At 40.2% G+C, this 25,804-nt stretch overlaps 1 protein-coding gene across 1 annotated transcript in view; it reads left to right on the forward strand.

Annotated features, from left to right (window-relative positions):
• Nucleotides 1-25,804, forward strand: part of USP4 (ubiquitin specific peptidase 4) — a 72,345-nt gene that overhangs the window by 39,430 nt on the left and 7,111 nt on the right. Inside the window, exons 10-18 of the mRNA XM_060240071.1 lie at nt 965-1,123; nt 4,107-4,331; nt 6,667-6,750; nt 9,515-9,609; nt 22,044-22,235; nt 23,750-23,838; nt 24,281-24,502; nt 24,594-24,664; nt 25,394-25,509. Coding sequence (XP_060096054.1) covers nt 965-1,123; nt 4,107-4,331; nt 6,667-6,750; nt 9,515-9,609; nt 22,044-22,235; nt 23,750-23,838; nt 24,281-24,502; nt 24,594-24,664; nt 25,394-25,509 — 1,253 coding nt within the window. The remainder of the gene's footprint in view (nt 1-964; nt 1,124-4,106; nt 4,332-6,666; nt 6,751-9,514; nt 9,610-22,043; nt 22,236-23,749; nt 23,839-24,280; nt 24,503-24,593; nt 24,665-25,393; nt 25,510-25,804) is intronic.

Raw genomic sequence — 25,804 nt, forward strand, 5'->3', positions numbered from 1 at the left:
CCAACGGTAGCTCTCCAGATGTTTTTTGCCTACAACTCCCATCAGCCCCAGTCATTGGCCAATCTGGCTGGGGCTGATGGGAGTTGTAGGCAAAAACATCTGGAGAGCTACCGTTGGCCACCCTTGCCCTAGTTGACCAATTTAACAATTTTTTTTAGGTATGGTGATGGGATATAATTTATATCACTCTAAAGCTACTTGAACATTGAGCTGCTTTGAAGTAGTTTAGAGAAATTTTAGATGTAGGCTAGGATTGTAAACCTTGCTTTTGTCTATAACTGTACCATTTTCTGTTGTGGGAACACATGCACATGAGTTCATGAAGTTGCATTTTATTGAATCAGACCATTGGTCTATCAGTTAGCATTGTCTACTCAGACTGACAGCAGCTCTCCAGGGCATCATGTAGAGACCTTTGATATCATGTACTACCGTATCCTCTTGACTGGAGATGCTATTGATTGAACCAGAGACATATCATGCCAAGCAGATGTTCTATCGCTGATCCCTGGCTCTTTCCCAAGTCCTCCTTGAATTCTTTTGGCTTCTGTTCATGAAAGATTGATTGTCTTTCAGTGAACAGTATACTGCCTGGGACCAGAGGAGCATGCTCTACAGTAGAGAACTGTTCCCATTATGGATAAGGGGCTCAGACAAAAGCAAAGCTTTTAGGATCCAGACCTTAATATTTAAACACTTGTTAGCACTGTGTGGTGAAACAGGTAAAAATTACGCAACATTAGATCTTATTCAGCAGTGTAGGTTTATAAAATGCATATTCTCTACTGAAAAATAGCACTGATCTGATATGTCTTGGTGTTCTTTTAGCTTTAGTGTGATTGGTGTAAACAAACTAGAGTACAACCTTTATATTATACAGAAATGAAAGCAAGATTAATGAGTTTATTGCAGTTTATCTGCAGTTTTCCTGACATTTACTCTGCTTTTTTATTCTTAATTTTAGACCCATGTTGGCAGATTCGCACCTCAGTTTTCAGGATATCAGCAACAAGATTCCCAGGAGCTTCTGGCATTTCTTCTAGATGGTTTACATGAAGATTTAAACAGAGTAAAGAAGAAACCTTATTTGGAGTTGAAAGATGCTAATGGCAGGCCTGATGTGGTCAGTATAAAAACGTTCTTTGGGTTCAGTTGTTATATTGCTGCATAAAAGTTACAAAATGAAGGAGAAATAAGATCCTATCAGTTTTTCTTGCCTGCCCAGCTTCCCTGTCTTTCATTGAGCACATGTATCTATTGTTTTTCTCTCCTCAGTAATCTAATACAAAAAATTCCTGTTTGGAACTTTGTGTTCCCAAGGAATGAATGAAAGGTGAATGAAACACTGTTCTTTAAAAATATTCTGTAGCAGGAATTCTAAATTTTCACTTTGTTGTCTTAGTTCTGATGATCCTTCAGGCCATTATTTGGAAAACTTTGGGATAAACCCCAAGTTTGCATGTTCATATCTTACGCACACTTGAACATATATTAAGTGTCACACCATTTACTTGTTGAGGTCAGTGTTGCTTACTTTGATTGGCAGCAGCTCCCTATAGTCTTCGGTAGAACTTTTTCACATTATGTGCCAGCTATGTTCTTCAAAGCAGCCCCGTGGTGCAGAGTGGTAAAGCTGCAGTATTACAGTCCAAACCCTTTGTTCATGACTTGAGTTTGATCCCGGCAGAAGCTGGGTTCAGGTAGCCGGCTCAAGGTTGACTCAGCCTTCTATCCTTCTGAGGTCGGTAAAATGAGTACCCAGCTTGCTGGGAGGAAAGTGTAGATGACTGGGGAAGGCAATGGCAAACCACCCCATTAAAAAGTCTGCCGTGAAAACGTCGTGATGCAGAATCACCCCAGAGTCGGAAATGACTGGTGCTTGCGCAGGGGACTGACTACATTTACCTTTTTATGTTCTCCAAACAGCCAACATAATAATAATAATAATAATAATAATAATAATAATAATAATAATAATAATAATAAAAATAAATTTATTCTTATATCCCGCCATCCCCCGCCAAAGGCGGGCTCAGGGCGGCTCACAAGCATGGAATTCCATGGTTCAATAAAACAATACAATACAACAACAATTTTAAATAATCAATAACATAGTAAATAAGTTAGTTAAAATAGATAAAAGGTGCTACATTACTATGGGTCGTAATATCCACAAGATGGCTGGATGGCTACACATCAATCTCATCAGTTTAGCCAGGTTCTGTTTCGAAAGCCAGCTGGAAAAGAAATGTTTTACAAGCCCTGCGGAATTGATTCAAGTCCCGCAGGGCTCGTACCATCTCTGGTAGATGATTCCACCATCGAGGGGCCATTGCGGAGAAGGCTTGCTCCCTGGTTGCCTTCAATCGAGCCTCTCTTGGCCCAGGGATTATTAGGAGATTTTGCGAGCTAGATCTCAGTGCTCTCTGGGGAACATATGGGGAGAGGCGGTCCCTTAGGTAGGCGTGTCCTCGGCCATATAGGGCTTTAAAGGTAATGACCAGCACTTTATAGCGAACACGGTACACAACTGGCAGCCAATGCAGATCCCGCAGCCCAGGCCGCACATGTTCCCACCGTGGTAGTCCCAATAGCAGCCTGGCCGCCGCGTTCTGGACTACCTGAAGTTTCCGTGTTCGGTATAAGGGCAGCCCCATGTAGAGGGCATTGCAGTAGTCTAGTCTCGAGGTGACCGTTGCGTGGATCACAGTTGCTAGGTCGCTGCGCTCCAAGAACATCTTATGGTACCTTTCTTTAGAACTCTCCATGCTACTCTCCATGCTACAGCTGTAGGTCATGGGGTTTTTTTCATTGTTGGTCTAGTCTTTTGCAGTGGCATACCAGAGTGGGATGAGAGTTTGGTGGAAGGTAAACTAATTTGGCTACAATAATAACTGGTCCTACAAATTGTGCAGGTCACAATCTTGATCTGTTATTTTGTTCTGGGTGGGGGCAGTGTGATCTGAGGGTGGAGGAATTTATGGTTCCTTTGTAATGGACAGATTGCTGTTTGCTTGGGTTTAGAGTTACAGAGATGCCATGATTCTGCAGGGGTGAGGGATCTATTAAAATAATCTGCCCCTGAATCCAAATGGCTTTCTGATAATTTTGGGGAGGGGGGTTCCCTCTTGATATAGTTGGGGCTTGTGTCAGTGTCCTGATTGACCTCTGGAATGAGAAAATGAGTCAGTGGTTGACACAGTCACTCCCAGGTTTCTTTTCACAAGTGTAGCCCCTTGATTTACTGAGGATTCTTGGCAGTTTGAGACCTACCACCTGCTTGTATGACCCTAGTTTTCAGAGTGCTCTATCCTCTTATCTGTTTAGAGAATTGCCACCTGTTCATACATCTTTTGTTTTAAGTAAGTGTAAAAAATATTCCAGTCTCTTCTACTGAGCCTTTTCCAATTTGTTGATATCCCTGCTCCCCTTCCAGTCCTTCCTGCTTTGCAGTGACAGGGCAGATGGTCATGAGATGTGGTCCCCTCAGTACTACAGTTTCTTCACTCTCCAGCTGAGGGGGAAGGAAGGGAAAAATGTCAGAAGTTTTCTCTCCCTTCACCAAGTAAGCAGCTGTTCTTGAGGCCATATTGAAATAGTTCCCCCCCCCCCTTAATCAATACAGTTTGTTTTGTTAAGCATAAATTAAACACACTTTGTTTATTCATATGAAATATGAATGACTTAAACATCAGAAATAAAGCAAACTTTTGCAGAAAACAACTTATTAAAGTTTGGCAACTGCACTGTGGTATAGCCTAACCAATTTCATGTACATTTGCAGACTTGCAGGTTATTCTAGTATTTTCTTATGGCTTTGGTCATTTCTATTAGATACCTTGATGTCCAGCCAGCCCGTCTAGTCTGTCTGTACATCAGTTATAGATTAGCTGTATACTGATGAACTGTAGGATTTCCTGCAGTCAACTGTAAGTTGTTGTGGTGGCATTTGCAAGGGTCCACAGCAGCAACCGCCTGTGGTTTACATCACCATTGAGAGGCCTACCTGTTTTGACAAAGCTGCCCTAGTAGACATTTCTGCTTGTTCTGTTTCAAATGATTTAGACTGTGTACACCTTCCTCTACAATGTGTTTTCCTCTTGCAGGTAGTGGCGAAAGAGGCATGGGAGAACCATCAACTTCGTAATGACTCAATTATCGTTGATATTTTTCATGGTCTTTTCAAATCCACATTGGTTTGCCCAAAATGTTCTAAAGTTTCTGTGACTTTTGATCCTTTTTGCTATTTAACCCTTCCATTGCCCTTGAAGAAAGATAGACCTATGGATGTGTTCCTGGTCTTTGCAGATCCACAGCGCAGACCTACTCAAGTAAGTAAAGATTTTTGTATGAATATTTGCCAATAGCATTACCTTCATTGCAGGAAATGCCTTAATCAAGCAAAATGTTAATTAATGGGGAAAAGCAGGAAGGCCAGTAAGGAACATTCTTCCCAGTCTATTATACAGTAGTGCCAACTGTATAAGGTTAGTGTAAGCTCCTCATTTAGCCCAGAACCTGAACACTGTACATCACTGGAAAGGGAGTGTGTTGCCTTCTCATGCTGACTGTGAAAGCCCTTGTTGAAACTGGGCAGGGGGATAATACACCTGAGGAGGTATGTTACTCCATTAGACTGTAGAGAAGCAAATTGCTTGCTGTCTCTCCTCTTCAGCCCAGTGGCTTCTGGGCAGAGTGAGAATTATTGGGAATTAAAGGGGTAAATTAGCTATTTTGTGCTATTTCCCTTTTTTTGCTGCTTTACTGATCAGTACATTCTATTCACTTTGCTGTTAAAAGAGTGGAAACTTGCACAAAAATGTTGTAGAGTCACGCCAGCTGTATACCAGCAGCATCTCTATAAGGTTGTATTTCCCAGCTTAGTGAACTTAAAGAGGCAGACTGCTACTTGTCTAACTGAAATGGTAGCTTGCCTCTAAAACCCAGGGCAAGAAATGCAGACCTATACAAAAAGAAGTCATTTTTGTTGTGTATGTAGGTTCTAGTTAGCTTGTTTTTTTAAACTTTATAATTAATTCCTGAATACTGCAGGAGCAATCATTTTGTACTATAACCTGTTTCTTTAGTATACTTATTGCCAAAAATGCAACTCTGTGTTTTCATACTTTACATTTTTATGAAATGTGGTATGTTGGTAGAACTTTTAGGTGAAGGCAGGAAAAAGTGGTGGGGTTATGCAAACATGTGCTTGTGGGCAAGATATTGAGGATGAAGTGGAATTATATATGGAATTATATTCTGGAATTATATATCTCTGTTCAGGAACTTGCTGTAATTCAAAGACTGCTGTTTGTTGGAGATCTGAAAAGTCAGCTTTTGGGGGAGCTATTACTCAGTTTTTGCCCAATGCCTAGGCAAAAAAGAAGAAATTTTGAGGGGCATTTGAAATCTTTGTTGTTAGGAGGAGGGTTGAATTCCCAGTAACACTCAAGTGCTAAGATTCTGAGCTGGGAGGAAACTCTCTGGAAACAGATGCACCTTTTCAAAACTCAACTGAATGAGCTTATAAGGATTAAAATGATTCCAAATTTCCCTGATGGCAGTTGATCCATCACTATTTTCTGTTCTATTATTGAATTTGTATCCTGCCTTTCCATTATTATGCTTAAGGCAACAAACAAAAATCAAAGTTGTATCAACACAAATTAAAAGGTTGGTACAGTTCTGGGAAACTGATAGAGTCAAGTGATTGCAGAATGGATGGCAATCAGAGGGCTGTTGGTGAGCTTTCCCACTGCTGTTGTGATTGCTGTCTTCTCTGCTGTCTGCAGGAATGGCAAATAGAGGACTATTGTTTGTTTCTTCAGAAGCTGTCACACTCATCCAGAATATAATATCTTGTATATTATACAGGCTGTCCATATTTTTCCTCCAGTGATAATTCTAGGAGGTTATTGAGGTAAGGAAAAACAGTATGTGTGGGGAAAGCATTAAACTCCCAAACTGGGATCCTCCACATATGCTGTTTATCAGTAAAAAAAAAAACTTATTTGGAAATACATTGATCCATCTTCTAACATCTTGTCTGATTTCAGTCAAAACCTAAGGGTTTAAAAAGGACATAAAACATATTCCTCAGTTTAGATTGTGACCTCAATCATGCTGATTTTTTGAATTTGTTAAAACAGCCAGATTGCTTAGTTCTAGTGGCAGAATTATTTACAACCAAAAAACTAAATAAACAAAGGAACACAGCAAACAAAATGGCATGTTAAACATGTGCTATGATGGCATGCTGCTTATATTTTAAGGTGGATCCCTGACAATTCTGATAATGAGGGTGGTGATGGATCTTTGGAATAATCTGAAAAATTTACTGTGCTAAGGAAATTAGCCATGACATAATTATTAGGAATAGGAAAGGAAATAAACAGGGATCTATTGCTATTATGGCACAACTTGAAGTTTAAAAACAGAACACATAACATAAATACATAGTATGAACCTGGTATGTTAGTTTTCTAATTCTTTCTGCTGAGTAAGTTACATTGAACCTGAAACAAAAAAGCAAATTGTAGTTTGAAACCTCACAGCTTGGTTTTGCAATGGTAATTGGTGCTTTTTTGTTTGTTTGTTTGTTTAGTTTTATATTTCATGCCAAAGTTTATTTTGCCTAGTTTAAATTTTAAATATGTTTATTTCCAGTATCGGGTAATTGTGCCAATGATGGGGGCTGTATCTGACCTGTGTGATGCGCTCTCAAAACTTTCTGGCATCCCTGCAGAAAATGTAAGCATAAACTATGAAGATCAGTTAAATTTGTACACTCTGTTTTAGATAATAATGTTAAAATATTCATTTGAAAAGGGCATTAAAAACTAGTTTAATATGTATTAACTTTTTAAGGAGAAAAAGACCTTATAAAATTTTATTGAATCAGTTTCTGTTAATGGATAGAGACATATTTGGCCAGAATCTGTACAATACTGAAAATACTCAAGATCTTTTTTAATCCTGCTCTTCATATTCAATGCGAGTGATCATTGCAAGCATATGTGTTAAAGTAAAAGTTTAAATTGCTAAATTTTGTTTTTAGGGGAAGAAGTGAGCAGTTTGGTTCTAGTTGCAATATGTTAAAATGCTTGATGTCCACATAGATGTCAGAAGTTCAAACAGAATAGCAAAATAATTAAATAGGATAGTTTAAGTGAAAATTAACTGATGTTGGTAAAAGCTTATAGTTTGGTAATACATGCTAAGAACAGCTATTTAAAATTTCTTAAAAGTGGGTCCTGTAATAATATATTAATGCAAAAAGCTTATGAAACTTTGCCCTCATACTGTGCACATTGGCAACAGGAAAGCGACATCACACGAACCAGTCCCCAGTGGGACTTTATTTGGGAAACTGAAGCTATTCATACAAACTCAATCAATATCCTGCAACAAAACTATAAAGTAATGGCATGATGGTATCGCACGCCACGCCAACTAGCCTGTATTAGCTCACTTCACTCTCCACTCTGTTAGTGACAATGTGGCATAGTCGCCTTCTCCATTCATTGCTGGTGGGTGTCCGGTGACCCAAGCCTTTTGGAACAAGGTTTTGCCCCTAATTGAAAATATCACAGGCATATCGGTCCCTAGGCAACCAGAAGTGATTCTCTTAAATAACTGGCAAGCTGTCAAAGCGTCAGACTCCAAAATCTCATTACTTATAAACCTTACAATAGCAGCCAAAACCATCGTAGCACAGAATTGGAAGTCTGCCGGTCCCCTGAGTGTAGATAGTTGGATGTGTAAGATTTGGGAGTATATTACTTTAGAGAAAATTACTCTTGATATTAACTCTCATGATCCTGTTAAAGCATTTGGGAAATTTTATGCAAAATGGTACCTGATTCTGGATAAAATCGACATAGATCCGCGATATACTGCCTCTGTTAACAGGTGTGCAATTTATAAGAGTATTGTTATGTCTTAATTTGCATTGGAGAGTTGTTTTATTCTGTAATTCTTAGGCTCAATAATTGCTTGTTTGATAATTAATGGGAGAATACGCTGTTAGTCATGGATGTGGCTCAATTGTTGTACAGCTATATCTGTTTTTTACCTTTATAAATATGAAAAAATATTAAAATTGTTTGTGGGGAAAAAAGTAGGTCCTGTAGAGCTGTTACTGTTATCAGACCTAAGAGTATCACCTACACCATCCTGGGCTCATCCACTTGGACATCATCCAGTTTAATAAACATCATGTGCCAATAATGCCCTTATACTTTTTGCATTGGGCAGTTTAATATCTGTGAAAAAATAAATTGAGCACAAACTGTAAATTGTAAATCCCCACTCCTCCACCTGCACCTGCTGGTATGACCTTGGGTCAGTCATAGCTCTCTCAGAGCTGTTCCTCTCAAGAGCACTTCTTGTAAGCTGTGCTGAGATGCCAAGTGAACGGTGGGGTATAAATCCAATCTTTTCTTCTAAATAAGAAGTCACAGTATTCACAAACCAGCAGGGGGAACAAACCTCACATGGTGGTTATTGTGAGGACAGAGTGGAAGAAGGCTGAATGATGTATAAGCTACTTTGGGTCCCCATTAAGAAGAAATGTGTATTAGGTTTTTAAATAAATGTTTTTGTTAAAAGAGTTCAACCACTGTTTGCTTGTCACAAAAACAAAGATTGAAATTAAAGAAACATTCAGAAAGCAAACTTTTACTAAGCTGGACAACTGGTTGTTGTAATAGCTTGCCAAAAAACCAATATCCTCAAGGCTTTAAGAGGACCAAACACTAAGGATTTCAGAAATACTAGAAAGTAAGGATGCAGAAAAATTAAGAGGGGAAAAAATACAAAAGGATCACTCATTACAAAGTTTTTAAAAGCACCCTGAAGAACCACCTTATTGATCTTACGGCATTATAAACAAAGCCATCTTTCCATGAACTGATCAACCTTTGTTATCTTCTGGATCTGTAATTATATTTTGAAATTGTAGTTTAGACATGAGAACAATTTTCCATACTTTCATAATTCAGTCATTAATGTGAGGATTTCTAACAGAATATTGCACATTTTGAAGCTGTTAACAAACTCATGATAAGCTCTCTATCTGAAGTAGAACCTTTAATGTAACAAAATAAAGCAGCAATCACAGGGTCAAATGGTAAAATCATGGCGGGTTAATTCTGAAATATAAACAAAGATCTGGTGCCAAAAAGCTTGCATTTTAGAACATCTCCAGAGAACATGTAATGAATTTGGCTGACTTGAGTGACTTCTCCAACCCAAGTCCTGGTATCCAGAGGGTAAATTCTTTATAGCCAAGAAATTGGGCATTCCTATTCTTGAGCAGTATTTGTTGTTTTATTGGTTTATTACCCTTAATTGTACATGTCTCATGAACTGCTGATACAGAGCCACTCAGCGTTGCAGAGACATTTCTTGAAATTGCTGGAGATAAATTATTCCCTATTTTTCTGATGTGAATGAACTCGACTGTATCATACTTGTGTTTTCTCACTTTCATCCCTATTTTTTTATGTTCTAGATGATGGTGACAGATGTTTATAATCACAGATTCCACAAAATTTTCCAGATGGATGAGGGCTTAAGTCATATTATGCCAAAAGACAACATCTTTGTGTGAGTAACCATTTCTCTCAACAGGATGGATGTGACTGTACATTGTATGGCAGTTGATTTTTAGCCACCTAAACAACCTGATTCCCATAATGTCTTTTAAGGGTGTTCCAGCAGTTCTTGCATTGTGGTATAGGCTGACCTGTGGCCTACCACTATGTGCACCATATCGTCAGTTTTTTGGGGGATGCATATTTGCTGAATATTGCGCTTTTTACAAGGACACTGCATTCTTAAGGGTTTTCAATAATTGTAGAACTCTGTTGGCACCAGTATACTCCTGCATTGCACTGAGCACTTTGTGGAGAACATTCTCTCCACCCTGTCGAAATAAATAGGCAAAAAACATGAGAAAATTCAGTTATCGTTCCCTTGAATTTAGACATAGAGGAAATCCTGCAGATTAGTGACAATATTGAAGCTAGGGTCAGAATCCTACCTAGTTAGGAAGACTAGTTGTAAGTCCAGGCCTTTGCTTCTGCTATTACTCCTTTTCCTTCCCCCACCCTGACTTACAGTGTGTCTGATGTGCTGAACATTTATTGCATGATTTAAGTTGGTTTGTACAGTCCTATGAAGCAATATATACATGTAACACTTGAGGATAAACTTTGCATGAGCAGTGCCTTCTAAGTCTTTAGTTATCTGAATAAATACCACTAGGACTTTTCCTGTGCTCAGTTAAACTTGTTTGCCTTGAGCCTGGTTTGATCCAGCATTATTCATGTATGTACGTTTTGCATTAAAGTGGGTGGAATCGGGCAGCTCAAAGAATTGGTAGAAGAAACTTTACATCTATTATTATTTCCTTTTATGATGTTATTTAATACAGCATTTGATGGCTGTTTCCTACATTGTAGGGTCAGGGTAGTGCATTGATGTCTTGAAAGAGATATAGGTTATTTACGGTAGTGGTAGCAACAGGACCACTAAAATATATGTGTGTGTAATTTAATTTTTAATGAAGACCACACATTTAAAGTATCCTGGTAGCTTTAGGTTTCAGGGTGTGCAAGCTCTAACAGATTTTGCAACAGAAGAATAGCAGCACTGCATTAATGTTATATTACAGATTGTATTCCATGTCCAATATTGAAGCTTTGGGCGCTAATGTGGGCTACAAAAGAAGAGATTTCTATCAAAGCTTTTAATGACTGCATGAGTCTAAAGGCTAGATGTATACAGACATTTTTCGGATGTTTACTGTTTACGGGCTTCTAAGATCCAACAAATCCATGGCAGTTTCTTTTTGTGTACAAAGTGTTATCCAGTTTTTAGTGAAACTTGAATTGGTTAGACCTCAATGATATTGATAAATCACGTCAATGATAAATCACCTATTTTGTAAAGAAAATACATTAAGTATTGTTCAGTTTGTATTAAAAGCCTTCGCCACAGAATTCAGTAAGTCATCATGAACAAGCCATTCTTCTTTGCCTCAGCCTTCTCTTCTGAAATAGGGAAATAGGTTAGTTTTATAACATCTTTGAGCAACTTAGTTTTTAAGAATCTTTGATTTCCACATATACAGCCCAATCCTGAGTACCGCTGCATAGCCCCGCCGGAGCATAGGACTAACGTGGGCAGTACTTGGTGGCTTCCAAAGGGGAGAAGTTATGCCAAGTGGCGAGGGGGAGCGCAGGCAGATTAATGAGAGAGAAGCCGATAGCCATGGTGATCCTACCTGTGCGTGTGCTATTGGCCTGCTGCCAAGGTGGGGGTGGGGGGAGGGATGGAGCAGTGCAGGACCACAGGATTGGCCAGTTCATTGCATGTGACCAGGAGGGGAGGTGGAAAGCCTGCTTCTAAGAGGCTGTCAACCCCGTTGCGCCCTCACACTGTCAGAGACTCATGCCAATGGCAGGCAGACGGGCAGAGGCATGCGCCCCCTGGCCAGCCACAAATAAACAGGAAGCACAAAGTGCAGGAGTCTCTTTCCAAAGACACCAGCCAGAATGTGTGTTCGAGAATGAGCAGACAGAGTCACAGCATGCCACCAAGTCCCACAGGCAGCTTGCCCCCAACACAAACTCAACGACCCTCTGCGTTGCCCTGATGCCCCCTGCTGCATGCATGAAACTCCTCCCCCAGGAGCTGCAGAACTCAGTGTGTGAGACATCGGCCATGCATCCACTCCATTAGCCCCATGGGCTTGGACAGGCTGTCGGGCCAGCCAGGCTGAGATGTGGCAGCTGGCTCAAGGGCCCCCCCTTCCCCATGAGATGCATGGGGCAAAAAGCCCCCTATCTTGTCCAGCCTCATGCAGACTGAGGTGGCTCATAGTTCCCCCCTCCCTCCCCAAGAAACAAGTGAACCCACCCACTGAGACATTCCCTTAGGGAGTCCACTGAAAGAGTGGCCGGGGGGGGGGGGGAGCGGGTGGAAGGAAAGGGGCAGAGCAAAGCATAAGCCAAGCAGGAGAGACAAAGTAATTGCACGTCTTAGGTTTTATTGTGCTGCAACCAAGTGGAACAGGAGCCCAGGTGGAAGTTGGAAAGTCTTGCAGGGCAGGCTGCACTTGCGGGGGGGGGGGGCAGGAACAGCTGGCTGAGTGGAGGGGGAGGGTGGGGGTGGAATTGTCACACATGGAAGCCACTCTGTTGGATCTGCACCTGCAAAACAGAGAAAGAGACCCATTGCATGGGGCTGTGTCAAAGCCAGGGACTCTCTTAAAGGGCAGTCACTGACCTGCCTCCCCACAGGCAACGGAGAAGCTGCCAGACCGCCCCCTCCCGCCCCGCAGGGGTGGGAATGAGGCAAAGAGCAGACTGGGGATGCCCTCCAGCGGCATGCAGGGGCTGGGGCACACTGCCAGCAGGTTCCAGTGCCAGAGATTCAAAGCATCTGTTGTGGTTGCAGGAGTTTTAAATGCCAGACTTGCTGCTCATTAAAAAAAAACCTATGCCAGAGGTTCAGACAAATCACCTGCTTCAACTCAGTACTGCCAGTGAAAGATTCCTTAAATATTCTCCTCCCTAGAATCTTCAAAAACAGCAAGTTAAACTGGAAAGGTTACTGCTTACTACAGCTTGCAACTACGTTAGACCTTTCCAGAATGGGGCTAACCCAAGTTGATATCCCCAAAGAGAATACGTACTGATCTGAGAGTGGTGCAAGTACTATAGGCTTAGCAAATGCCACAGACAACAGTGATTTTACTGTATCATCATATTCTTGGCTGGACACAAACCCTCCTAAGGAACCCTCATGACTGCATTATCCAACCAGTAAGGAAGAGCAAACTGAAGACCTGGTTTGATTGGGGTTTTACTGCATAGCAATCTAGTGGCCAAATCCCACAGTACAGGCTAAGTAATGCATTCAGATTCCCGCAGAGCTCAAACCCCTAAAGCAGCACTACAAAAATCTTTGAGCAGAGCAAAAATGAAAAGCACAAAGGATCTTTTGACCCAGATGATCCAAGCTTCTAAATCAAATAACTCTGCAACCTTTCAGCACTTAATTAGGGCTGAGCACTATACAGAGTCCCCAAGGATAAGCTTCAATATCTGTTCTCAGCTTTGGGAATCTCACTTCTATGTTCTCTATTCATCCAAAGCAGACCCCCATACTTCTTTGGAGATCCAAATACAAAGTCTTCCAGGATGGCCACCAGTAACTGTGAATGAAGTTAAAGAATTAAATCAGTTGAGATCTGGCAAGGCTCCTGGAAATGAAATGTTATCTCTGGAGATGATAAAATCCAATATTGACTGGTGGGCCCTTGCTACACTCTTTGCCCACATTAATCTGTCAGCCTGTATCCTCTCAGACTGGGCATGCAATTTTTGTTCCTGTATACAAGGAGGATAAAAAGCAGACCCCACCAACTACCGACCAGTTAGTCTCCTTAGCGTTGTTAGTAAATTATATTCATGATATATATACTGGAAACTCCTTGACTGATTAGAGTGAGAAGACATACTAATGGATGTGCAAGCAGGCTACAGAGCTGGCTGTTCCACCACAGACCAGTTTCTGATCTTGTACCATCTCACAGAGAAGTTCAGCTCTAAGCCTAATGGAGCACTCTATGCTGCCTCTGTGGGTTTCAAAGCAGCATTCCCTGGAATAGGCTTTGGGCAAAGCTTGTGAACTCCTCAATAGATAAAAGACTTCATATATTTATTCACTTGCTGCATGAAGGGAACTTCCTAAAAGATGCAGTCTTCAAGGCCATCTCTCTAATAAGATCCCACTTGACAAAGGAGTTAAGCAGGGCTGCATCCTGGCCCCTCTACTATTTAACTACTATATTAACTCCATAGTGCAACACCTGAGAAATTCAAACTCCCGTTCTCCAAAACTTGCTGATAAAATGATTCCTGTCTTACTCTATGCAGACGATACTGTCATTCTATCTTATTCATAAGTGGACCTTAGGAGAGTGTGCTTTTACCGCATACTGTAAAGAGGAGCAGCTTGCAATAAACTACAAAAAAACCCAGAAGTCCTCATCTTTACCAAAACCACAATAAATCCATAGATGTCAAATAGAGAGCCACAACACTGAACAATCAAAAATCTTTAAATATTTTGGTATAGTCTTCCAGTTGTCTGGACATTGGAGAGCTCAGGCACTGCATGTCACAAAGACTGCCCACAGAGCACCCTACCATGCTAAGATCCTACTTCACAAAAGGAGCCTCCTTTATCCCTGCAGCAATCAAGGCCTTCCGAGGAAAGGTTCTCAGCTCTGTATTTACAAAGAAAGGTGCTCATCGACAACAGTACAATCCAAGTTCCTACGAACAATCCTTGGAGTCCTGTGACATATTCTGAATAGCAGACTAGAGGCTGGGCTGAGCCCCTTGTAGACACTTATGTGGCTACTTTTATTTATTTATTTATTTATTTATTTATTTATTTATTTATTTATTTGGTGACTTCTATCCCGCCCTTCCCACAAGTGGCTCAGGGCGGCTTACAACAACAATAAAACAGTAAAATCAGAGCAAGTTATTACCTCTAAAATCAGACAATTAAAACCTAAAAACCTTAAAATTAAACATTATTGCATCCACCTACTGATTAAAACTCATCCTCAATTCAGTGAGTCTAACATCCTTGATCCTTGCTGATAGCCACCATGCAACTTGGCAAAGAGCAACTGAGGGAAAACTCCAGGAGCACGGCCTCTCCACTCAAATCTTACTGCATCCTGAGCTTCAAAAAGCGAAATAAATAATTAAACAGCAGTTCTGGGATCATGCCCTACAATCAGATATGGCATAGATGCAGAAATAACCAATTACTCTGCAGTATCACATGGTTTCATCCAACAGTTACCTTAAATCCATTGAGATCTCCGAATATTGGAGAACCTTTATCCTGGCACATTTTAATGCCCTACCTTCATCCTTCCCAGAAGGCAGATACCACTGTGTCCCATTCTTTCAATGGTTCTGTCCATGCCATACAGGGAAAGTAGAGCCTATTGAACATGTTCTGCTGTACTGCTCATTCTGTAATGACATCTGATCTCAGTATGTAGCTCCAAAAAGATCTGAACAACTTTATGTCTCTGTCCTTCTTGCAGACTCTTCTCAGGAGATAACTAGTAAAGTTGCCAGATTTTGCCTTTGGGCTTGTGGGATATGCAGGCAGCTGATTGAGCCCCAATTACTTTTTTACTGTTACTGCTGACTCTCTGGAACTGATTTTGTATCGAAATAAAAATTTGAACTTTGAATTTCAGGAAGTTGTAATTTCTGTTTCAAACTAACCTTTATTAGACTAGAAATACAAGGATATGTTTGTAGCAAATCTGAATCTGCATTCCTGCAGGGAACAGCAGAGTCATAGTTCTATAAAGGTATGGCAACAGTCTTGTGTGTGTTTGGCAGTAGAATAAATTTAAGCACTTTGGCTGCACCATAGGGGTATTAGTACTGACTGAGATAGGCCTTATTTTAAAAACGGATTTTCATTTACAGTAGCACAGTACACAACTTTTATTAGCATCAACTAAAATAATACAGAACTATGCAGGCTTCTGAGTTTACAAGAACTCTTCCATCATTTACAAAGCACTTACAAATATGCAAGCAGAAGCAACACAAACACTGACATTTTCACAATTAAGTCAGTGGTTTTTGTTCAGCGTAACCAGGTGCATTTATTGGCTCTGAAAATAGTGTCAAGTGTTTGATGTACCAGTACTATATCAGCCAGCTGAACCCTATGAACTCTGCTTTTTTCATAGGAACAAATCCAGTGGCATTAACTACTTTTTAATGGCTTGCTAGTGGAGGCCTGTTTCACCTACTATCATTTATACATGCTTTGTATATAAGAATAGATTTCCCATGTGTCTCAACAAATGTTATTATCAAAGTCTGGAGCAAATCTTGTTAGTATTCATACAAAGTTCAGAGGTGGTATTTTCATTTTAAAGGGGACTTGGGACTCCTGTTCTCTCCTAACAAGGTGCCACTCCATCCTCTATACAACAGCCCTTTAAAAACTTGAAGATGGCTAATATATCACCTCTTATTTGTCTCCTTTCCAGGCTAAACATTCCCAGTTTCTTCAACTTTTTCTCATAGGAGGAAACCTTTTCCCTCACCATCTTTGTTGCCCTCCTCTGAACATGTTCTAGCTTGCCAGTCTTATTTCTTATCTACTCTAAACTTGTTTTGCTGCTTTAAGAACATAAAATACATCATTTGTTACCCTGTCATATAAAATTCTACTTTTGGGCATATTTATGAAATTTAAAAGTATAATGCTTTAGGTTTGTTGCAAATTATGCCCTACACTAAACAGGGAGAGCACTTCTAACTGTTGTACTTTATAACTGCCTTATAGTACCATAACTTTTTGCTGAGAAGTGGGGGAAAATAAAAGTTGAAAAAAGAAAACACAAATTTTATGGTAACAAGGTTTATCATTTGGATTTAGGACCAATCTTTATACAGTCTTAGTATTGGGATTCTCAGCAGACGTGTATATTGAGTTAACACTGAAAAGGTTTCAGTTTTCCCCTTCGGCAAATTGGGGGGAAAATAGCTATTACAGATCAGGAAAAAATGGATGTCTGTGTATTTCCCCCACCCCACCCCAACATCTTTACATTATGGTTGCAGAATCAGCTATGCAGATTATCTGTCAGACTTTATGTACTTCAGAGGCTGAAAGAATGTACAATAGTACTTATTTCTGAAAGGTTCTCTCCCTTAATTTGCTATACGTGATCCTTTTATAATGGTCAAAGAATTTATGATTATGGGAATTTATTCCTTTAAACAGAACTGAGTATATATAATCTTAGTCTGTGTGAAATATTTGCTGAAAGCTTTCTTGTTGTGTGCCTTTTAAATTAAACTAGAGATGCTGACAGCTTAAACTAAAGATGCTGACTCTTCAAAGTTCAGCTTTGACCAACAGTTGAATGAAGTGACCAAAGACCTTATTTTGTAACTGTTTTGCTTCATCTCTTGCAAATTTGGATGCTACCGAAACCATGGTATGACATTCCATAAATACAGGCAAATTATGGTTTGGAACTGCTAAATTTTCCAAGTGTTCAGCACTCCCAACTCTAGCATGCAGAGGCATCCAGAGGTACTACAATAGCAATAACTATGTCAAATATATTATCTGGCACAAACAATGGCTTCTAATTCTAGTTTGCTAGCCATTTGCAAACCATGGTTTGGCAAGTTAAACATTGCCATAAACTGTAATTCAACTTGTTTAATCATGATAGCTAAACTGAGGCAGTATATACAGTTGAAGCAGTTTTTCCCCCGGGAGGTATAATAGAGATATTACATCTCTATCAGCAGTTATGCTTGTTGTGAAGTAACAAAATACCACAATTATCTACCTCGGTGGTAAACAGAGTAGTTTTGTGGCAGAGGAATTCTTTTAAAGGGTACTAGTTGGTACAGTAAACAGTGAACAAACCACACTAGTAAGCTAGAGAAAACTGCAAATGAAAGTAAATTGCATCCTGTTTTATACTAGTCCATTTTAACAAGGTGATTCTTAATATGTAATGAATTTTTATATGAGTTCATTTTACTTTCTCTATGGCTTGTGGCACTGTCTTGCTTCCAAAGATGTTTTCTCCTCCCAGTTACCTTGTCAATATCTTGCTGCTAGCAGAAATTGGTTATTAGTGGTTAGTGTTGCTGTAATTATCATTGGGTTCTTCTCATGCTTGGTGGTCAGTTATCAGAAGATAGGTATGAACACCTGGCAGGGAGTTACAGCTTGATTTAAGATGCATGCAAAAACATGAATTAAGAATCCTGATGCTTGGATCCTCAGCTCTAAAGAAGGGTGTTCCTCTTACAGTGAAAGGTCAATGAACATATTGTAATAAAGGTGATCTGCAAATCAATCTGACAAAAATGACATCAGTGTGGGTTGCTTATGTTGAATGCCCCTCTTACTTTAGGCTAAATTAACAGGAGCATTCAGCATACAGCCCAAACACTTAACTATCTTTTTTCCTTAGGTCCCATGATGTCCAGCCCCACTAGGCTCCTGCTCCGATGTAAGGCCCCAGCATGCACCATCCATGATGGTGATGTCACATCACCCAGAATCCTGCTGGAGCATGGAGCCAGCCTACAAGGGGTCGGTAAGTGTCTCTCAAATCATGCTGCACAAGTACACAAAATAGTTGTGTTGTGGGTTTTTGCTTGGGTGTTTTTCTTTCCAATTGGTTTTGGCTCATGAAGCCTGAGAAATTGAATATGTTTGAGACCCGCTGTTCTCTTAGCCTGAGTAATGGGGGCATTCATATATATAATTTAAATTTGAGAAAACTTTACCAAACTGGTTTGCAGGTCACCTTTAACTTGCAGAAATATGTAAAACTTCAGCATCAAATAATGTATATTCTCATGTCAAACCCTTTGTTCTCTGCTCTCCCTTTTCCCCCCCTTCTGGGCTGTTTTGAAGTTCTCAGAACTGGTGGAAAATGTAATGGCTTATGGAATTTTCAAAACAGTGTCATTGTTAATCTAATAGGTACTATTGTCCTTTTGTTTCTGGAAACAACTTGTTTTTTTATTATTTATGTGGAAAGAACAGTTTGAAATTAGGATACAGTTTGCTTTGTTAAAGGTTGTATGCACTGAAACAGAAGTTTTGAATGATTCTGCCCTTTGCCCATCAAGCAGATCTTACATGGCTGGAGAATCAATTGCTGATAGTTCTCACCTTTCTCTCTCTGGGGTGTAAGCTGCCCAGGCCTCCGTGGACTGCTAAAATTTTTCAAAGTTAATGATCTGATTGGCATATGTTGATTACTACTTTATGTGTGGCAAAGTTTGCTTCGCGAGCCATAAGTCTCCGGAAGCAATTCTTAAGGGGAATACCCAATTGAACGCCTTGGTTCTGGAATTTAATCAGTGTTTTGGGGAGGAAATTATATTTTATACTGTCTATGTTTTATTCTCATTATAGTATTGCCTAATTATATGTTATACTGTGTATGTTTTATTCCCATTTTACTATTGCCTGACTGTATCTTATTAAGTTATTTGTATTTAATTGATTGGTCTTTGACCGTATTAAACTTTGATTCATACTACTGCCCTTTGCCCCCAAGATAAAGTTCTGATTTGCTGCTATCTATTTGCTTTTGAAGTAGGAAATATTAATTCTGCCTCTCCAATCATTGCCAATGTAGTTCAAGGCTGGCATTTAATTGGGGCTGGGTTAAAAAGCACCTAAGGCACAATTCAAATCAACCTCAGTTGTAATATTGTTGGTATTAGCTATAGCTGTTCAATACACCAACTCTTTCCTTTGGAAGCCATGTTGTTGTGGCAGCCAGTGCGTGCCAGTGTAGCACAGTAGCAACAGGCTTCCAGATGCTGTGTTTCCCTGTGTTTTCCCTTCCCCATTTCCCCTAACGCACACCACTGGGAAGCACTTTTTCAAAGATTCTCTTAAACTGTAGTTGCCATAGAGGTATGTCATGTTGGGGTATGAAAAATGCAAACTTTAAAAAAACCCTCAGTAGCTACTCTGTAGTGTGTGGGCAAGTGGCCATGACAGGGGAAGGGGAAATGGCTGTCATCTAGGTGGGAAGATTTGGATTTCTTGATCCCATACACACAGTTTTGCTGTAATATTTCTAGAACCTTTACAGAGAAGCATTTTTGGGAAACCCCAGGAGGGGAACATGTGCCCCATGATGCTGTGGGAAAGTGGCAAAAAACTAGTATTTGACCTGGAGTAAATAACCCATATGGAAAAGGTTATGTAGGAGTACCAGGAAAATGCAAGGCCTAGTTATGGACTTTGGAGAGATTAGATACAGTTTACAAACCAAGTCCTGGGTATTATTTGACAGTTCTCTCAGATATCAATAGAGAATAAAGCAGGACTATCTTACCAATAGAAATTTATTTACAGATTATGCAAGAGGAAATATCATTTGGTCTCAGGTATATTATCCATTGAGCTTTTTAAACTGATAGTTGAACATTTAGTTCGTCCATTGGAAGTCTGTCTGTTGTATGTATTTCCCGTTTGAGAGTTCATGAAGATCTTGAATGTGATCTCACAAAGAACATAACATATTGGGGAATAGTAATTGTGGAGATTGCCAGTGGCTTTTGTTACATTCTACTTAAACTAGAATTTCTTTCTATTTGTGGGTCATAGCCTCTGAGCTCCAGATAACCAAGCTACCATATGAATAATTTTAGGATTGTTGGGGAATAGATCAGGTGTTAGTTGCAGTGCTTATGTATTTGTGCAGCTGCTTATACAGTATGAATCACCAGACTAGTAAAATCTGTCTTGAGGACAAGGCACCAGAATTTTAATGCTAAGGTCCAGTAAATTGAATATTTCTCTGATCACACATACACACCCTCAAGTAGCATCCATTTAATCATACAAGTGCTCTCTGCTGTGTCACTTGCACTGTGTAGAATGGATTTTCTGTTAAGTAGCCCAGGTAGCTGCAGTGCCTGTGCCTTGTCCTACACAACGAAGTGTATCTACTGAAAACATTTGACTGTTAATCCTGACTACTAATATGTAAAGAATTATATTGATTGGAGGGGGTGGGGTTGATACCATGCATGGCTTGACGGGGTAGGAAAGAGAAGCAATGGGGAAGCTTGCATTGGGCAGTAATGCAGATATACTAGTCCAGGGGTGGCCAACGGTAGCTCTTCAGATGTTTTTTGCCTACAACTCCCATCAGCCCCAGCCATTGGCCATGCTGACTGGGGCTGATGGAAGCTGTAGGCAAAAAACATCTGGAGAGCTACCGTTGGCCACCCCTGGACTAGTCTTTCACTCCAACCTCTCCTGGCATTAAAAGCTGTTGCTGACAAATGTATACTCAACTCCTCCTTTGTCCTAGAGGAAACTTGCAGGTCTTTCGCTGTCTGTGTGTCCTCTTATCTGCCTTTCCTTCCTCCACTGCTCTTTTCCTCCTTCTCTGCCTTCCTGTGGACTTCTAGATACTTGTGCATCCTTTAAAGCAGGCCTCAGATTTAGTGGGAGCTCACAGGGGCACAGCTCCTGAACCTTTCTGAGAGTTCCACCTCCTTGTCCATTGAATAGTAGGTGCAGCTGCATAACAATCCCTGGATGAGCTCCACCACCTATTTTTCTACAAAATGATTCCTGCTTCAAAGTGTTCATCTTGGTTCTTAAAATTACCTGCTGAGACTTTTCAGTGCTAAATATATTTTAGTGAAGTCTAGCCTTTAAAGAACGTAGCTGTCTGCATTTTAATTTCATACAAAATAAAGGAAGAATTTTTGTTAGTGACAGTGAAAAAGAATTTACAGAAATCCCACAGCATGGTAGAGGCCAGCCTGCATGACTAGGCTCTTCAGGGTTTCAGTTGTAAGGGTTGTCTGCTAGATGCCTGTGAACCCTCTGTGTTCTTCATTGTCTCAAGTTAACATTCTTAGACCCCTTTTATTACTACTTTAAAATTATATTTTGAAAATATTTAGATTGTAATGGTTTGAGGATGGGCCTTACAGAGGAGCAATAACAAAAGGAGTTGGTGCATTATGCTTTCCTTAAAATGATAATACATATAAATCATAGTGAGTGATTAATCAAGCAGTAAATGTAGTCATCACTGGCTTAATTGTGAGAGCACAGATAGAAAATCTTTTAATTGTAAACTTACAGGCCAGGCCCCATGACTCTTCAAAATTGTTACACAGACCCTGATGATTTTAGGTAGTTTGTAAATAATTTGGATATGTGGCTGGGTTTTTAGAGTAAGATTAGAGCATATGGGAGAGGAGGTGATCCATCTGGTCATGAATTCAGAACCAGCTGCTTTGGTAAGAGTTGTGATGTGAAAAGGTTCTCAAATATTAGTGTTATAGAGTATATGATTCCCCCAGGTGGAAGTATTTAGGACTGATGTGGTGCTCTGTAGGCAAGTATATAGGATTTTGAAATTGCCAACTTGTTTATTCATCATGCAGGTATGAAGTTTGCAAACCAATGGAGGACAGTGCTGAATGCATCACTCTTTCAGTTTACTTCAGAGAGAAGAAAGCCAGACAATCTAACACAACTCCAGGAACTATTCTTTATGGCCAGCCACTTCTCCTGTCTATATCTAAGCACAAACTCACTCTAGATTATTTATATAGTGTTATTTTGGAGCGGATTAGGTGAGTATATATCTCTTATCAAAGCAACTCATCTGTAATGTACATTCATAGTCACTTCTCTATAATATAATAATAATGTTTTATTTATATCCCATCCTCCCCGCCGAGGCAGGCTCAGGGCAGCTAACAACATATTAATAGAATAAATTATACAATAGGTATTAAAAACAGCATTTAACCTTAAAAAACATTCCAGTTTAAAATTACACATTAAATATTTCTGGTGCTATTCCATCAGCAGATATGATATGATGGCAGATCTCACTTAAGGCGAATCCATCAAGTGTTTAGTCAGGCAAAGGCCATCCTAAAAAGGATGGTCTTGCAGGCCTGTGGAACTGTTCAAGGCTCAGCAGGGCCCGCACTTCTTCTGGGAGCTGGTTCCATAGGTGTGGTGCTGCAATAGAGAAGGCTCGTACATGGGTGTTCTGTAGATTTGCCTCCTTCGGCCCAGGGATAATCAGTTGGTTCTTTCCCGCTGACCTCAGTGCTCTCTGGGGTTCATATGGGGAGAGATGGTCCCTCAGGTAGGCAGGTCCTCGACCATATAGGGCTTTAAAGGTAATAACCAGCACTTTGTAACGAACCCGGTATGTAATAACCAGCACTTTGTAACGAACTCTGACTAGCTTGCTCTGAGGAATGTCTCTGTCTCAGAGAAGAGCTGGCTGTAGTGGTAACTCAGTGGAATAGTTACTCCAATAGTCCATGTTATTGGAACCTTTGCTCTTCTACATTCACGAGCTATATAACTTTATCATTAAATTCTTTCTGATCATTACAAGTGCCTTTATAGTTGCAGGGATTTCTTTACCCATGTGTCATCTTAACATCCCCTTCTGTTTAGGATGATCAGCAAGGGAGACTACAGAATCCCAAAATTAGATGGAACCTAAGGAAAGCCCTGTTGGATCAGATCTAGTCCAGTATTGTGTTACCACTAGCTGCAGGAGAGATGTCCTAGAAGTGACAGTGGTCACCCAATTTACATTGCTTTTGTATATGGGGATGTCATTTAAGTTCCATGAATTTGGCAGACTTTTCTGTTTGAACCATCAGTCACCTCATCACATAAGCTAAAGGAGCTTATTTTGTCCATTTGTTTTAGCCATCATGAAAGGGTAGCACTTCTATTACTGGTCTACATATGAAAACAGTGGATTGGATCCAACAGTCTTTTTCGGCTAACACTTTTGTCAATGGAACTGAACTTTCCTGCCTCTATCTTCCCACTAGATTTTCTGAAATGCTCATCCTGGGGCATAAAGGCACCAATGAAGAATAGTATGAAGGGCAAATTGTGGGTTTACAATGAGAGAGAGGAGAATCCGCAACACCCACCTCCCCACTGGGAGAAACTGAACTTGGATCCAGTCTAATAGACTTAAGTTCCACTTTAGACTGGAGAATGGTCACCATTATGGCCTTTTTAATTAATTATTCAAACTGGGGACTCGCAAACTAGCATTGGGCCATTCTTGTTGGATATTAATGGAGAAAATTTTTTATTTCAGTCGGTATGTAAAGCTTTCTTTGATGGAGGAACTTTCTGATGTATCTGCAAACCGTGAAACTTGTAATGGAGCCAGTGGCGTTTCTGAAGGTAAATTCTCTTAAGGAAGAAATTACGTAGAGCAAACTCTGTGGCTTGGATCCATGAGCACATCTTCTCTTGAAGAAATTTATTTGTTGAACATGGCTTTTCTGAGTAGCATGAGTTATATGGCGTTGGGAATGGGATTGTAATGGAGAAATTTACAGAAATTGCCCTCCCCCTGTGAGTGGAAGGGCAGGGGTGAATCTAAGCCCAAGACTAATACAGTGTCTAGATTGCTTCAATGCAGGGCTGTATATTTTAGTCCTGATAGGGGTGCTTAGGCGGTCTGTAAAGTCAGACACAAATCTTCAGTCTCATATAATCTCTTGATCTCCTGTGATGTTTCTCATATATCATATTAGTTCACTGCTTTCATGCATAGGATGTTGCAGGGAGTTATGTGGAACAAAGAAATAAAAATGTTATTAACCTTTCAATAATATACTAGGTGAAATTGAAGAGATGGAACATCAGAATGGAGAGGAAGAAAACAGGGAGAAAGTGTTGGAAACTGTTGCCTGCCAGTCAGAAGACTGCATTCAGGATGAGCTGGGAAAGGAGGAAGACTTGCAACACAGGAAGCGTCTCTTCAGCTTCAGTCTTGTGAATTCTTATGGGACATCAGAAATAAATTCCCTTACCACAGAGGGGAAAGTCCTCAAGTTGAGTTGTAGGTATCCCCCCCCCCCCCCCCCCCAAAATGTCACCCTTGATAGTTCTCATTTCTGGCAGACTTTTGAATGATCCTTGTTCTTTTTCAGCCCATGCCACTCTTGCTATTGACTGGGATTCTGGGACCCGCAAGTTGCTTTTTGATGAACAAGAAGCACAGGTAATTCTCCCCCCCCTCCTTTCTTTAAAGGCCAGTGTTGTGTTCTGTGTGCTATTAACTCATGCCAGGGCATTAGATGTGACATAGTTTTGCTTGAGCAGATAAATATGGTATAGTGGAGCTGCTGAACTAAAATAGAAATTGGAAAATCTGCTCCAAGGAATATAGATTGAAACATGCATGCCATAAGGCATCCATTTTCCTGTTGTCCCTCCAGCCTTCCTATAGAACACTTTTCTCCTTTATTTCCCATTGGTTATAAAGCATTCACAGTGGCTGTGTGCAAGCAGCAGAGAAATGCCAGGAAAAGACATAGTTATCAAGTTACAGAGGAAAAGGGCAAAGAACTGAGGTAAAATTGTAGACTGGAGAGGCAACTCTTGGCCCATGTGCCAAATAATTGCATGCTATACCGCTTTGCTGGGCATACAGGTCTCGTTCTCAGCTCAGGCAGCTGACGTGAGCTCCTGAGGCACTGTCAGGTCACTGGGGCACCGCTTGCTTCCAGCATATCTGGTCAAGTAAAACACCTCTATTTGCCAGCACACCAGTAACCTTCACAAGTAGATTTTGTATTGGAGGGAGGGTTTTGGCAAAAGATTGCCTACTCCTGTTGAAGACGTTTTATAATTAGGTATGTGACATATCCTGAGTAAGGCTTTACTTATTAAAAAAAAGTAGCATGCATCTTGCAGTGGAGAATTAAAAATATACATTTGTTTTTGGTAGGCGTTTGAAAAACACAACAGTATGTTCCAGCCCCAGAAGAAGAAAACTACTGTAGCCCTTAGAGACTGCATTGAACTCTTCACTACAATGGAAACACTTGGTGAACATGATCCCTGGTAGGTTTGACATGTTTTCTCTCAGAAATCATATCCCAGGAAATGAATTAAATTTTCTCACAGTATGTGTGCCTCTTCATTGCAGCACAGAAAATGCTGTTTAAATGGCTATTTACATAGCTGCTTCTGAGGTAACCATCTTAAATTACTGTTTTTGCATGGTGAAAGATGATAAAAGTATCCTTGTGCAGTAAGACCAGTGTTTTGTTTATCTTGATAAACAACTTTTTTCCACTGCATCTATTTAAGAAATTTAATATGCTGGTGCAGGAAAAATTATATATAGATAGATTGG

The sequence above is a fragment of the Heteronotia binoei genome, chromosome 5 (genome assembly GCF_032191835.1).
Source record: "Heteronotia binoei isolate CCM8104 ecotype False Entrance Well chromosome 5, APGP_CSIRO_Hbin_v1, whole genome shotgun sequence".
Lineage (NCBI taxonomy): Eukaryota > Metazoa > Chordata > Lepidosauria > Squamata > Gekkonidae > Heteronotia > Heteronotia binoei.